The following is a 12,352-nucleotide window of genomic DNA, read 5'->3' as shown; positions in this document are numbered from 1 at the left end:
CCATTTAGAGCATCATTTACTAAGTGTTCTCTCTCTGCTGTTAATTGAAAGGGGATGAGATAAAACATGCAAAATAGATCATGGTGCTCACCATGGTTCCAAATGCTGCTGCACCTGTTAAAACACTCCAAATAGAGACTCTTGAAAATCAGACAGGAGAAACATCATGCATTGGATGAGAACAATGAAAATGTGTAGACTTCCATAAGGGTAACCTGAGTGATTCTGAAGTGGCTGCATAGTAATGACCAATTTTTCCCAGATGGAATGAGTCTGAGAAGAGGTATTCTTGGCACTTGATCATTTTCCTATGGGCAGGGCTGTGTATGCACTGCATTTCAGCAGGAAAACTGAAAATGCTGCAGAATGTAACTGCCACAAAACTCTGCTTCCATGAAATTGCCTCTGCTTTTTTTAATACCTAAAAAGATGCTTGAAAATGCATTTATAATGTTTGGTGAAATTTCAGAAACCAGAGGAGTTGTTGAATAAGATTTCCTGTGATCAAAAGGCATGGCTTCGATGCCATATGTTGCTTCTTCCTCCTCCCAAGACTAGCAGAAGCAAAATGAATTACACAGAATGAGAGAGAGAACCCGATTTGCAAGCTCTACTTTGTTCCAGAATTTGGATTATTAGGCAAAGTAATTATTGTCAGACAAGAATATATTTCATTCTTTCTTGTGTGTGAATTTTCTTCTTACGAGTGTGCTCCTCAAAAAGAAAGATTTCATAGCAGTCTGGCATTTTCCCTTTTACTACAGGAAGCTTCTGACATGGATTGAACCAAATCCATTGTAATTACTTATATGGGGGGAAGGTGTCACTTGGATTAAGCAAGGCTGACATCTTTTCCATGTATCAACTTTTTTCAGCACTTCGTTTGTGTTGCTCTATTTTCACAACTATAGGTTGCAGTGAATTTGCATCTTTAAATATTCCCAGATTACATGCTCTGCACTGCATGCCTCACTTTGATCTTACTGAGCTTTTGGAATTCCAACCAGCCTTCATAGTTCCGTCAGATTATTTATCATGTGTTCCATCATTTGATTTCAATGTAGCCTTGGCGGGATTGCTGGCCCTCTCTGCATCACACCAATGGGAATTGCCATGTTTTCCAAGATCTTGAGAAGAGTGTTTCATTTAGCTGGTATCATGCAGTGAATGAGCTATCCAGAATAAAGTACTGTAAAGTATTCTGTAAAGTACTTTAGTTGTGTTAGCGAATTCCAAGAAGCTAAAGAAGCTAGTCACAGATGCAGTGACATTTCTTGGCAGTATATGGAGCTGGAAAACTGCTTGATGGCCTGCTCCATTGTAATGGGAACAGTGACTCTTACCTGAAGTAGGAATCTGGGGTTTGGTCCAGAGAACACTGGTAAGGGGGGAAATGGACTTGGTGACACCTGAAGCTGTGCAGTCATGGTGGAAGTCATACAGATTTAGAAGATGTATTACTGTAATTAGGTTGTATGTGGAAAACAACTAGTAAACTCTTCTCTAAAAAGAAGTGACAACTAGTAATGTTGCTCTGATGGCCCACGGTGACGGACCGGAGGCTGTCCTGCCCTGAAGGGAAAATTACCCACTCAGATGAGCCCATAGGAGTGCTGCTGTATCATCCAGTCACCTTGGAGAAGGGGGATGAGATGTTGGAGAGAACACAAGAGAAGAAAGAGTTGTGTTCTGCCTTAGAGAGAGAGCAGTGACCGCTCAGGTCTGGCTCAGGAAAAAGAGCAGACAGAGTGAAGGGCTGTCTGCCTGGTAGTATGGCAGAACAGTTTGGCTCTATCTCTGGGAGAGAACAGAAGACCTGGTTGAGGCCTGTCTCTACCTTGTACAGTTGACTCTGGGGAAAGGCTAGGCTGTTGAGTGTAGAATCCTGTGTGTGAGAGAGGATACAACCTAGTGGCTAGTCAATAAAAGTCTGTTTATGCCTGAAAGCGTTGTAGAAAAGTCTAACTACTCTGAACCAATCTGTAAATAAATAAATCTTCTTAGTTGTTTATATATTAATCCAGCCTCGATGATCTCAGTCTCCTTGTGTACCACAAAACTTACCTCACAGCAGTGACATTTCTTGGCAGTATATAGAGCTGGAAAATTGCTTGATGGCCTTCTCCATTATAATGGGAACACTGACTCTTTCTTACCTGAAGTAGGGATCCGGCCTTTGGACCGGAGAACACTGGTAAGGAGAAAAATGGACTTGGTGACACCTGAAACTATGCAGTCATGGGGGAAGTCATACAATTTTATAAGACGTTATCAATGTAATTAGGTGGTATGTGGAAAATGACTAGTAAATGCTTCTCTGAAAAGAAGTAACAACTAGTATTTCTTCTCTGTTGGTCTACTTTCTAAACTACTATGCCTGGCTCCTCCCTAGAGAAAGCTATGTATAATCCATTTCATCTAATGGCCTGGCTCCTAAGTATTCAATCTCAAATGGTAGAAAGCAGGAGAAGAATTCAGTCTTATTCGATACTGCAGAATAGAAAAGAAATGCACTTTCTACACTTCAGATTCGGAAACTGTGACTTCTCTTCCTTGAAATGTTTTCCAGCTTTGACTATTGTTGTGTTTATTAATTTGTTGTATAAACATCTTTATCCCCCATTTGCTGTATGTCAGTAAATTGTAATGAATCCAGCATATTTGGATTCATGTGGTGTTGGACCACCAGAAAGACAAATAATTGTGTTCTAGATCAAATCAAGCCTGAACTCTCCCTAGACACTAAAATGACTGAATTGAGGCTATTGTACTTTGGTCACATTTTGAGAAGGTAAGACTCACTGGAAAAGACACTGATGCTAGGAAAAGTGGAAGGCAGCAGGAAAAGCAGAAGATCCAACATAAGAGGGATTGACTCAATAAAGGAAGCCATGCCTTCTGTTTGCAAAACCTGAGCAAGTCTATTAATGATAGGATTGTTAGAGATCATTAATTTATAGGGTTGCCACCCCAGCATATTTAAGTGGGTTATTGTGTATTTATTGTGCATATGCCTCTCTCACTAGGGAAAAACGTACACTTTACCTTATTTAAATACTGTCAACAAAGATCATCAAACATATCAGGTTGCAAGTTTTGCCCTTAATTAGCACTGTAGCAGAAAGAATTACTGCAAGAAGAATGATTGTGGCTGAGTAGTAGGATGAAATAAGGTTTAGAAAATATGTTCCAGTTCCAATTACACACAACAAGGGTCAGTAATGGAAAAGCTATACTACTAACAGTTGCACTGATCACTACGCATACTTGTTCCAAGCCAGAGTTATAAAAATCAACTTTCATTTATGAATATCTAACTCTTGATGTAAGAACGAGCTTGAGAATGTACAGAGATACATACCTGAAGAAATGAACTCTGGGCCCTGGAAAATAACTCTATAACATATCCCTACTCTCTTGCTCGGTTTCTCCTACTTCCTACCCTGTACTTCATGCATATATCATTGTTAGAATGAATTCTGAGAGTATGACTCAGCTCTTTCAAACACACGATTTTTGCCATTTAACTCGGAGTTCTGTTGTACATTTGTAGAGTATATTTTACATACAGGTTGAGTAGATTGACTTAGATTAGTCATTGGAGCCCGTCATTGGAGCCCTAGGAGCTGCAAATGCAAACAGAGGTGACAAAGCTATTGATCGGTTTTGTAGAATAATGGGAATTGTGCTAGGGATGAAAATTTCATTGAATAAAGTAACCACTTAAACTATCCAATTGTATTGTTTAAACACTAACAAGCTCACAGTCTATCTAGACCACCATATATTATGTGCTCTCTACTGATTTTTAAGAAAATTAATATATTAATATTCTTCAGTGGCAGTCCTGTTTTCAGGCGTTTAAGAGTCATGTCAGCATTGGAAAACATCTTCTGCAGGCACAGGTAATCCTGGAATGCACAGGTAACCTATTGCCATTTTCCCAAGAGTTGGAAAATACTAAGCAATATATAAATATACCAATCCTAATTATTTTATGTCTTACATCCCTAAATTAATTGTAATTGTTACTGTTGTCAATTACTGCTTAGATAATAGTGGTATGCTCCATCTTCATGGGGTGGGGTGCAAATAAAGTCATGCATCTTCAGTGTGAATGCAATTTCGATAGACTGTACAACTAATGGTTTTGGATCATGTGCAAATAGCAAACAGTTATTTATGCGTCTCCAGTTCCTAGCTGTACTGCATTTGTCAATCAAGAGCGTATTAAAACTGAAGGGACTGGGGAGGCTGGAACTGATTTTTTTTTTTTAACTGACCCTTTTTGGACTAGTCAGCAATAAAAGCTTGTTTTCATTGGTGACGTAGTTGTTAGAAAATAGGTTTTCTAGGGCTAAACCAAGTTATCTAAGAATTGGAAATATTTTGCTAACGTTAGCAAAATGTTTATCAGGTGTGGCCTTCTCCTGAGCAAATGTGTTACAATATCCTACTATATCAGGAAATATAAATTGTTTTATAGGAACCTCAATATCGAACACAATTCACCCCTGCAAGTGTCAGCATTCACTGAACAATTTGCCCACCTTACACTAGCCCTACTACAGAACAATCTGTTTTGTCAATATTATGTGCCTCAAAAGTGACAGTAATGAGTTATGCCTGCCTTCTCAAGAATAGCTTATAAAAATAGTCCAGAGTTTAGTCATTCAATCCACATGTTGCCGGGAAAGATGCAAAAATGACTGCATTTAAATGTCATTAAATATTTTTGTACGCTACATTTTAAATGTTAAAATGCCATTCCAGTATCCTTTCCACATAGGAATGGAGAAACAAAACCATCAGAATGGTTAAAGCTGTGAAGTCTAGACTTATCAAGAATATGTTTATCTTGAAGTATAGAAGATAAGATTATGCAACTTTAGATATCCATGGCCAGGCGTAGCCATGTGTGTACACACTTGAGAGAGAACAAAAACAATTTGGATTATTACAAAGCTCCTGACTGCAGCTAGCTTTGACAGAAAAAGGTAAAAAGTCTGTCTTCTGTTATATGCTGTGGTGTAGACTATCCTGTTTTGGGCCAAATGGCTGAATACTTAGGTTCCCTCCAGGTACATAAAACTGCAGTATAAAACTGGGAGCCTATTGAAAGAGTATGTAAATTTGTGCTTAAGAAATTACTTGACTTCATCTACTGGATTCAATCATATTTCCTGATATGGGTAAGAGGAAAATTAAGTGGAAGATCAGAAATGGGTGCACACTCATGCATTAAGCAGGCAAACACAAGGGTGAAACAGTTTATTTTACATTTATACAGTTAAACCACTGGAGATATACCTTTGACTGCATGGAATGAGGGACTGCATTCAAGGTACAATTCCGCTCTTTAAATCAATGAAAACCTCCCTTCTTGGTTAAGTTTACTTGTGTGCTCAGGATGTCATTCTGGTGACTATGCATGTAGCTGGACATGCATTTGATTTGGTTTTCTCTGAGGACCAAAGTGCATGGTATGGTAAAAGGATTTTCCACTCTGCCCTTGTCATGAACTGACCATTACTGATCATGGGCCTTAAGTGCGCATGAGTTCAACTAGAGAGCAAGTTTAAAAAGTGAGTGTCCTGACTTCCTTAATTTAATTGGGCTCTGTGCTAAATCCATGGAAGATTTAAGGTCTATTCCTTGCTTAACGCATGAACTCTGCCCTGAGCACCTTTAAAAAGGTAAAGGTAGCCCCCTGTGCAAGCACCGGATCATTCCTGACCCATGGGGTGACGTCACATCCCGACGTTTCCTAGGCAGACTTTGTTTGCAGGGTGGTTTTCCAGTGCCTTCCCCAACCTTTAAAAAAGGGAATGATAAAAATGACCTTCAGAGACCTGACTCTTAAGCCTCAAATCACCCCCCACTACACCTACAGGGTGTTGGCACCCCATAGAGGCCTATATACTAGTGCATTTGTGCTCATTCCTCTTTCTTCACTTTTGACTCTCCCCTCCCTTCTCCAACGTTTACCTGCATTGTTAGACTTTACTGTAAGCACCTTGCAAGCAGAGACCAGACCTCTTTGCTTCTGGAATATTGTAAAGTGCTATATTCTGTCAAGGGGCTCCATACACTGGACAATAGTAAAGGAGCGTTGAGGGGCTGTGGCTCAGTGGTAGAGCATCTGCTGGGCATGCAGAATGTCCCAGGTTCAATCCCCAATTAAAGGGACTAGGCAAGGAGGTGATGCGAAAGACCTCTCTGCCTGACACCCTGGAGAGCCGCTGCCGGTCTGAGCAGATAATACTGACTCTGATGGACCAAGGGTCTGATTCAGTAGAAGGCAGCTTCATGTGTAATTCGAAGCTAAACTGGGGGAAATTCTTTTAGGGGAGGGGCTGTGGCTCAGTGGTGGAGCCTCTGCTTGGCGTGCAGAAGGTCCCAGGTTCAATCCCCGGCATCTCCAGTTAAAGGGACTAGGCGAGGAGATGATGCGAAAGACCTCTCTGCCTGAGACCCTGGAGAGCCGCGGCCGGTCTGAGCAGACAATAGTGACTCGGATGGACCGAGGGTCTGGTTCAGTAGAAGGCAGCTTCACATGGGCCGGTCGAAGAATCCCGCCTCCCGCGGCCACCTGCTTTCCTCCCGTCCTCGGCCGGGCCCCTCCCCCTCCCCTCCGACGTCAGCCCCACCCCGGGGGGCTGGTTCCCCCCTTTGCGCCTCTCCCCCCCCCCGCTTGCTTCGGCTCCGGCCCCGCGCCGGCCGCCTCCCTGCCGGTGGCCCGCTTTCCCCTGCTGCAGCTCCCCGGGGGAGGGGGCTGCTGCAGCAGCCAGCCCAGGGGGGCGGCCCTGCTGCTGCAGCCGGGCGACATCTGGCGTGCAGCTGCCGAGGTGGGAAGCCGGCTTCGACGGGCGGCGGCGGCGGCGCCCCTCCCCGCACCCCTCGCCCCGGGAACCCGCTGCCCGCTTGTCCTGCTGAAGCCTCCCTTCGCCTTGCCTGCCTGCCTGCCTGCCTGCCTGCCTCGGCAGCCTCCCCCTCCCCTCCCCTCCCCTCCCTCCCCTCCCCTCCCGCCTGCATGGAGAGGGAGAATGGCGGAGAGAGAGAAAGGAGCCGCGTCCCCCGCTGGATCCTCCCCGTTCCTGGGCTTGCATCTCGCCTCGCCCCCCAATTTCAGGTACCGCCGCCGCCCCCGCCTCGGCCCCCCGGGGCCCCTTCCCGAAGGGAGATGCTTTAGCCGCAGGTGGGGGGAGCAGCAGCCTCGGAGTCCGCCGCCCCTTCTCCAGCCAGCCCCCCCCCCCGCTGTTCCAAGCCTACCTGGGCTGGGGGCTTCTCGCTCCCCCTCGATGTACCTTTCCCCTTCATTCCGGGTGGGGTGGTTGTCCAGGCAACGAAGGGGGGGTTCTTGTCGCCTCTCCCCCACCCCCAAATCATCACACCAGCCTGCCCTTGACCGTAAGGATCTGGGTAAATGATGCCTGTTCCAAGCCATGCGTTGGAAGAGGAAAGATGAGATTACAGATAGGGGAAGATTCCTCACTACTCCCCTGCCTGTCCTGGCCCTGGGAGTTAGGGGGTGGGGTACAGTTAGGGGGTGGGGGTACATGTCCTGGCCCTGGGAGTTAGGCGGTGGGGTACAGGGAGGCTACTAGGAATAGATGGGAGAGGGGGCTGCAACCCATTCTGCTAGATGATCCCCTTTATTTCTTGCCCCATGAGGTTCTGGCATCGTGAACCATCACCCACCAGGTGGGCGTTCGTGGCATATCTCCCCTTTTCTTGTAAACAGGTGGGGTACCTGGCCCTGGCGAATGCATGAATGACTCTTTGAGGTGCCAATGGGCAGCAGCTCTTCCTACAGAAGGGAGGCGGTGATGTTGTTTTTTTCCTGCTGCTGTTTTGAGAAAAGGAAATGGGAAAGGTTCTTCTTCGCATTTCCCTGAATACAGCTGAGATTAAGACTGCTCCCTGCTTGGCACACGTTCCTACCTCAGTAACCCTCCTACTCCATATCTTCCTGTCACAATCTCCATCTCATAGTATTATACACAAACCCCACTGAAGTCCCATTTTCCTCACACTTGCCGTATTGTCTTTGCAAAATTTCCCCTTATGCTATTCTGTAGAGGTTTCCCCCAACCCTTCCCATGAATACATCTTCATTTTTTTTTCTTCAGAAAAATCCTCTATTAAAATAGGAGTGCCAGTGAAAATGTCCTTCCTACTATGTACCCTTCATGCTGTAATTGAAACCCAAGCCAGAAGCTTAATGGAAGATTTATGCTGTTCGATAAGAGGGTTAAATAGTTGAAAAATCAAAGATCCACAGCTGTGAAGAAAATATAATGCTTTTGAGGTGCAAAAGGGAACATGATCAGGACCAGGGGCAGTCAGAAGGGACCTAAGCCATTTGCCTACGGTTACGTAGATGCATATGATGCCTAAGAGATCTATTATTTTGCTCCAGAAGGTATGCATTGCATCTGGGCAGTAGGGCAGCATGAAATTGTCTTATTTTTGTTAAAAGAATTTGAAGGACTCGATGGTACTTGGTTTTCTGGATGCCTCATCTGCTGGTTTCAATTTTTTTGATATATTTGTCTGGTTGGAGTGTGATGCCTTAGAGTTGGAATCCTTTCTGATCTGGAAGGGGAGCCAAGATCTGTGACTGTCTTTCCATTGCAAGGTTTAACTACAACAGGCTTTCCGGAATGCTCAGGCTGCAGGAAAGCAGGGACTCTGGTAGAGCAGATTTGAAATGGTAAAAGTGGGATTCTGTGTGGAAATAGTTCTGTCTTACATCATATAACCTGCTAGTTCTGTGTTCTCTTTGATTTGACTGTTAGCACTCAAAGGGACCAGTTAATGATCAAATTGTTCCCAAGCCAAGATCCAGCCCCTCTGCCATCTAATTCAGGCTCCAGTTTACCACATGCAGAGAAAGGTAAACAAGGTGCTTCCATATAAGCCTGAAGCTTCATCAGCTACTATTCAGAAGCATACTTCAGCTGAACATGGAGGTTCCATTTAGCTGTCATGGCCAATAGCCCCAGTCTAGATGGTTTAAAAAGGAGTTAATTGGTGATCACAATAGTTTGTGGCAGTAAACTCAAAAAGTCACAAGTTTCAAGTGACCCAAGGACAAAAGACAAGGCTCAAGTTGTTGCGAGAACAAGCCTTCTAAGAGCAGAATCACTCCTATGTACATAACAAGAAGAGAATCACATCTCAGACTATGAGGATTGTTGATGCTTCTGGGTATAACAACTATTCGTTTTGAGCTTTCAGTGACACCCTTTGCGAGTTTTGCCATACGACTTCTATAGGTGAAAAAAAGGAATTTTTTAATGATAGCCCAGATTCGGTCTCAGGGTACAACATGCTGTGATAGCAAAGAGTATTTGTTTTGTTTTTTCAAAAAGAGGACAGGTATCCAGAACTGGAGCCAGTCAACAAAACAAATTTTCAAGGTACTGCTTTAGTAGCAAAGGCAGCCTTTACCAAGAGCCCCCTTACCATCCCTTCCATCAAATGCTTAAGAAGAGCTTGGCTGGAGGAGTCACCCAGTCCAGCATCATGGTTCCAACAGTGGCTAATCAGAAACTTTCAGAGAGCCTTCAAGCAACACTTTAGTACAGCAGCCTCTCCGTTACCTCATAAAATAATGGAATCATAAGAGTTGGAAGGGACCACCGGGGCCATCTAGTCCAACCCTCTGCACAATGCAGGAAATTCACAACTACCTCCCCCACACACATCCCCAGTGACCCTTACTCCATGCCTAGAAGTTGGCAAAAAAGAAACAAAAACCCTGGCCAAACTGGCCTGGAGGGAAATTGGTTCCTGACCCTAAAGTGGCATTACCCTGGGCATGCCCTCAAGACTGATCCGGAAACTCCAGCTGGTACAAAATGCAGCAGCCCCGGTCTTACTGGGACCACTCTGAGAGCACATATGCAGCCAGTGCTTCAACAACTGCACTGGCTCCAGGTGGAGTACCGGATCAGGTTCAGGGTGCTGGTTTTAAGCCCTAAATGGTCTGGGACCATTGTATTTGCCAGACCGTCTTTCCTGGTATTCCCCCAAGAGAGCGTTACACTTGACAAATAACAACCCATTGATGGTCCCAGGCCCAAAGAATGTCCAGCTGTCCTCGATTGGGGCCAGGGCTTTTTCAGCCTTGGCCCCCACCTGGTGGAACTTTCTTTCTAGCAAGACCAGGGTCCCGCGGGATCTAGCGCAGTCCCACAGGGTCTGGAAGACTGAGATGTTCCACCAGGCTTACAGTTGAGGGCAGCAACAGTATCTAGCATCGTTGGGCTTCCTTTCCCTTTTCCTTCTTGTTTCTATCTCACTGAGTTTTAACTGGGGACCCTGATTGCTTTTCCCCAGGCTGACCATGGACCTGTGCTGAATAATAGGCACCAACTGGATTTCACTGTTCGAATTTTATTGTTAGTAATTTATATTGGAATTTAATTTATATATTGTGTGATTTGTATTGTGTTTTGACTGGATGTTAGCCACTCAGAGTCGGCTTCAGCTGGAATAGAGAGTATAATAATAATAATAATAATAATAATAATAATAATAATAATAATAATAATAATAATAATAATAATAATAATAATGCAAGAAAGGGCAATGAGAGCCAAACAGTGATGCAGCCCTTCCTGTCCTCCCTCTCATGATCTGCTTAAGTTCACAGAATCAGCATTGCTGACAGATGGCCATCTAGCCTTTGCTTAAAAACCTCCAAAGGAGAGCCCATTTCCTCCTGAATAAACCTGTTCCACTGAAGAACCGCTCTAACTGCCAAGGTTCTTCCTGATGTTTAGCCAGAAACTCTTTTGATTTAATTTCAACCCACTGGTTCTGGTCTGACCTTCTAGGGCAACGGAAAACCACTCTGCACCATCCTCTATATGACAGCCCTTTAAGTACTTGAAGATAGTTATCATATCACCTCTCATTTGTGTCCAGACAAAACATACCAAGCTCCTTCAACCTTTCCTTATAGGACTCGGTCTCCAGACCCCTCACCATCTTCATTGCCCTCCTCTGGACATGTTCCAGTTTGTCTACATCCTTCTTAAATTGTGGTGCCCCAAACTGAACACAATACTCTAGGTGAGGTCTAATCAGAGCAAAGCGATACCATCACTTTGTATGATCTGGACACTATACTTCTGTTGATACAGCCTAAAATCGCATTTGCCCTTTTAGCTACCACATCACACTGCTGACTCATGTTAAGCGTATGGTCTACTAAGACCCTTGGATCCTTCTTGCACGCACCTCATACTTCATCTGACCATGGAGGTTCTATTTAGCTGTCATGACCAATAGCCATTGATGTCCTTTTAACGCCATCTAGACTGGGGATGTCACCAAAGTTTGTGACTGCAGACACCATAAGTTAAATACATGTTAAGTGAGTAAATATTTTGTTTTTCCTGAATCCATTGCCAATCAATTGGTTTGTATGAGTTGGACTCTCCATCATTTTTTATTTTGTATATTTAAAGCATGTTTTTCCATTTAAATGGAAGGATCAGAACTATGCACAGTATTCCAAAGGTGGCTGCAGTATTTATGTATAGGGTATAATACTGGTCTATTTGCAATCCATCTTCTGTAATCTTTAATTTGGAATGTGGAATTTATTTATTTCTGCTGCTGCGTACTGGTAATTGGAGTTTCACTTATTCACCCTGAGCTTCAGAGCTCCCTCTTGGTTAGTTACTCTTATCAGTGAAATTCTCCCCCCCCCCCATGTGCATCACTTTATGCTTGCTTACACTGAATCTTACTTGCCATTTTGTTGTCCCTTAACCCATGTTTGGAGCAATTCTGAGTTCTTTGTAAACTGTTTGTTTTCCACCATTCTGAATCATTTGGTGTCCTCTGCAAATCTGATTACCTCTCTGCTCACCCCTGATTCCAGATCACTAGTGAATACATTAAGTGGCCCTAGCCCTCATACAGTTTCTTGAATGTGACCCCATCGGTTGTTTCTCTTTATTTAAGACTACAACATGAATGATCATATGTTGTGGTACAGCAGCAAGCAAAGCCATTTTTTAAAAAAAAAATTAGAATTATCCAACAAAAATTAAACACTTTGATGTTCCAGTGTTCTTCAGTGGATCAACACATGTTAAAATCTCCCCATTGAAATCAATAGAATTTTAAGATTCTTAACTCTGGTTGGACTAGTGCCTTTTGAAAAGACTAAAATTCAAGTCCAGCAGTGCCTTGAAGACCAACACAGTTTTCCACGGTATAAGCTTTTGTGTCAGTGACAGAGTGAGCTTTGACTCACAAAAGCACATGTCCTGAAATATTTTGTTGGTCTTTAAGGTGCTACTGGACTTAAATTTTGTTCCACTATTAC

General features: G+C 43.8%; 1 protein-coding gene across 1 annotated transcript in view; it reads left to right on the top strand.

The window, feature by feature from the left end:
• Positions 1–7,018: 7,018 nt before the first annotated feature.
• Positions 7,019–12,352, top strand: part of MAPK8IP1 (mitogen-activated protein kinase 8 interacting protein 1) — a 69,339-nt gene continuing 64,005 nt past the window's right edge. Inside the window, exon 1 of the mRNA XM_056851502.1 lies at positions 7,019–7,132. Coding sequence (XP_056707480.1) covers positions 7,047–7,132 — 86 coding nt within the window. The 5' untranslated portion in view covers positions 7,019–7,046. The remainder of the gene's footprint in view (positions 7,133–12,352) is intronic.

This window comes from Euleptes europaea, chromosome 6, assembly GCF_029931775.1.
Source record: "Euleptes europaea isolate rEulEur1 chromosome 6, rEulEur1.hap1, whole genome shotgun sequence".
Taxonomy (NCBI): Eukaryota; Metazoa; Chordata; class Lepidosauria; order Squamata; family Sphaerodactylidae; genus Euleptes; species Euleptes europaea.
This window is presented reverse-complemented; position numbering and strand designations above follow the sequence as displayed.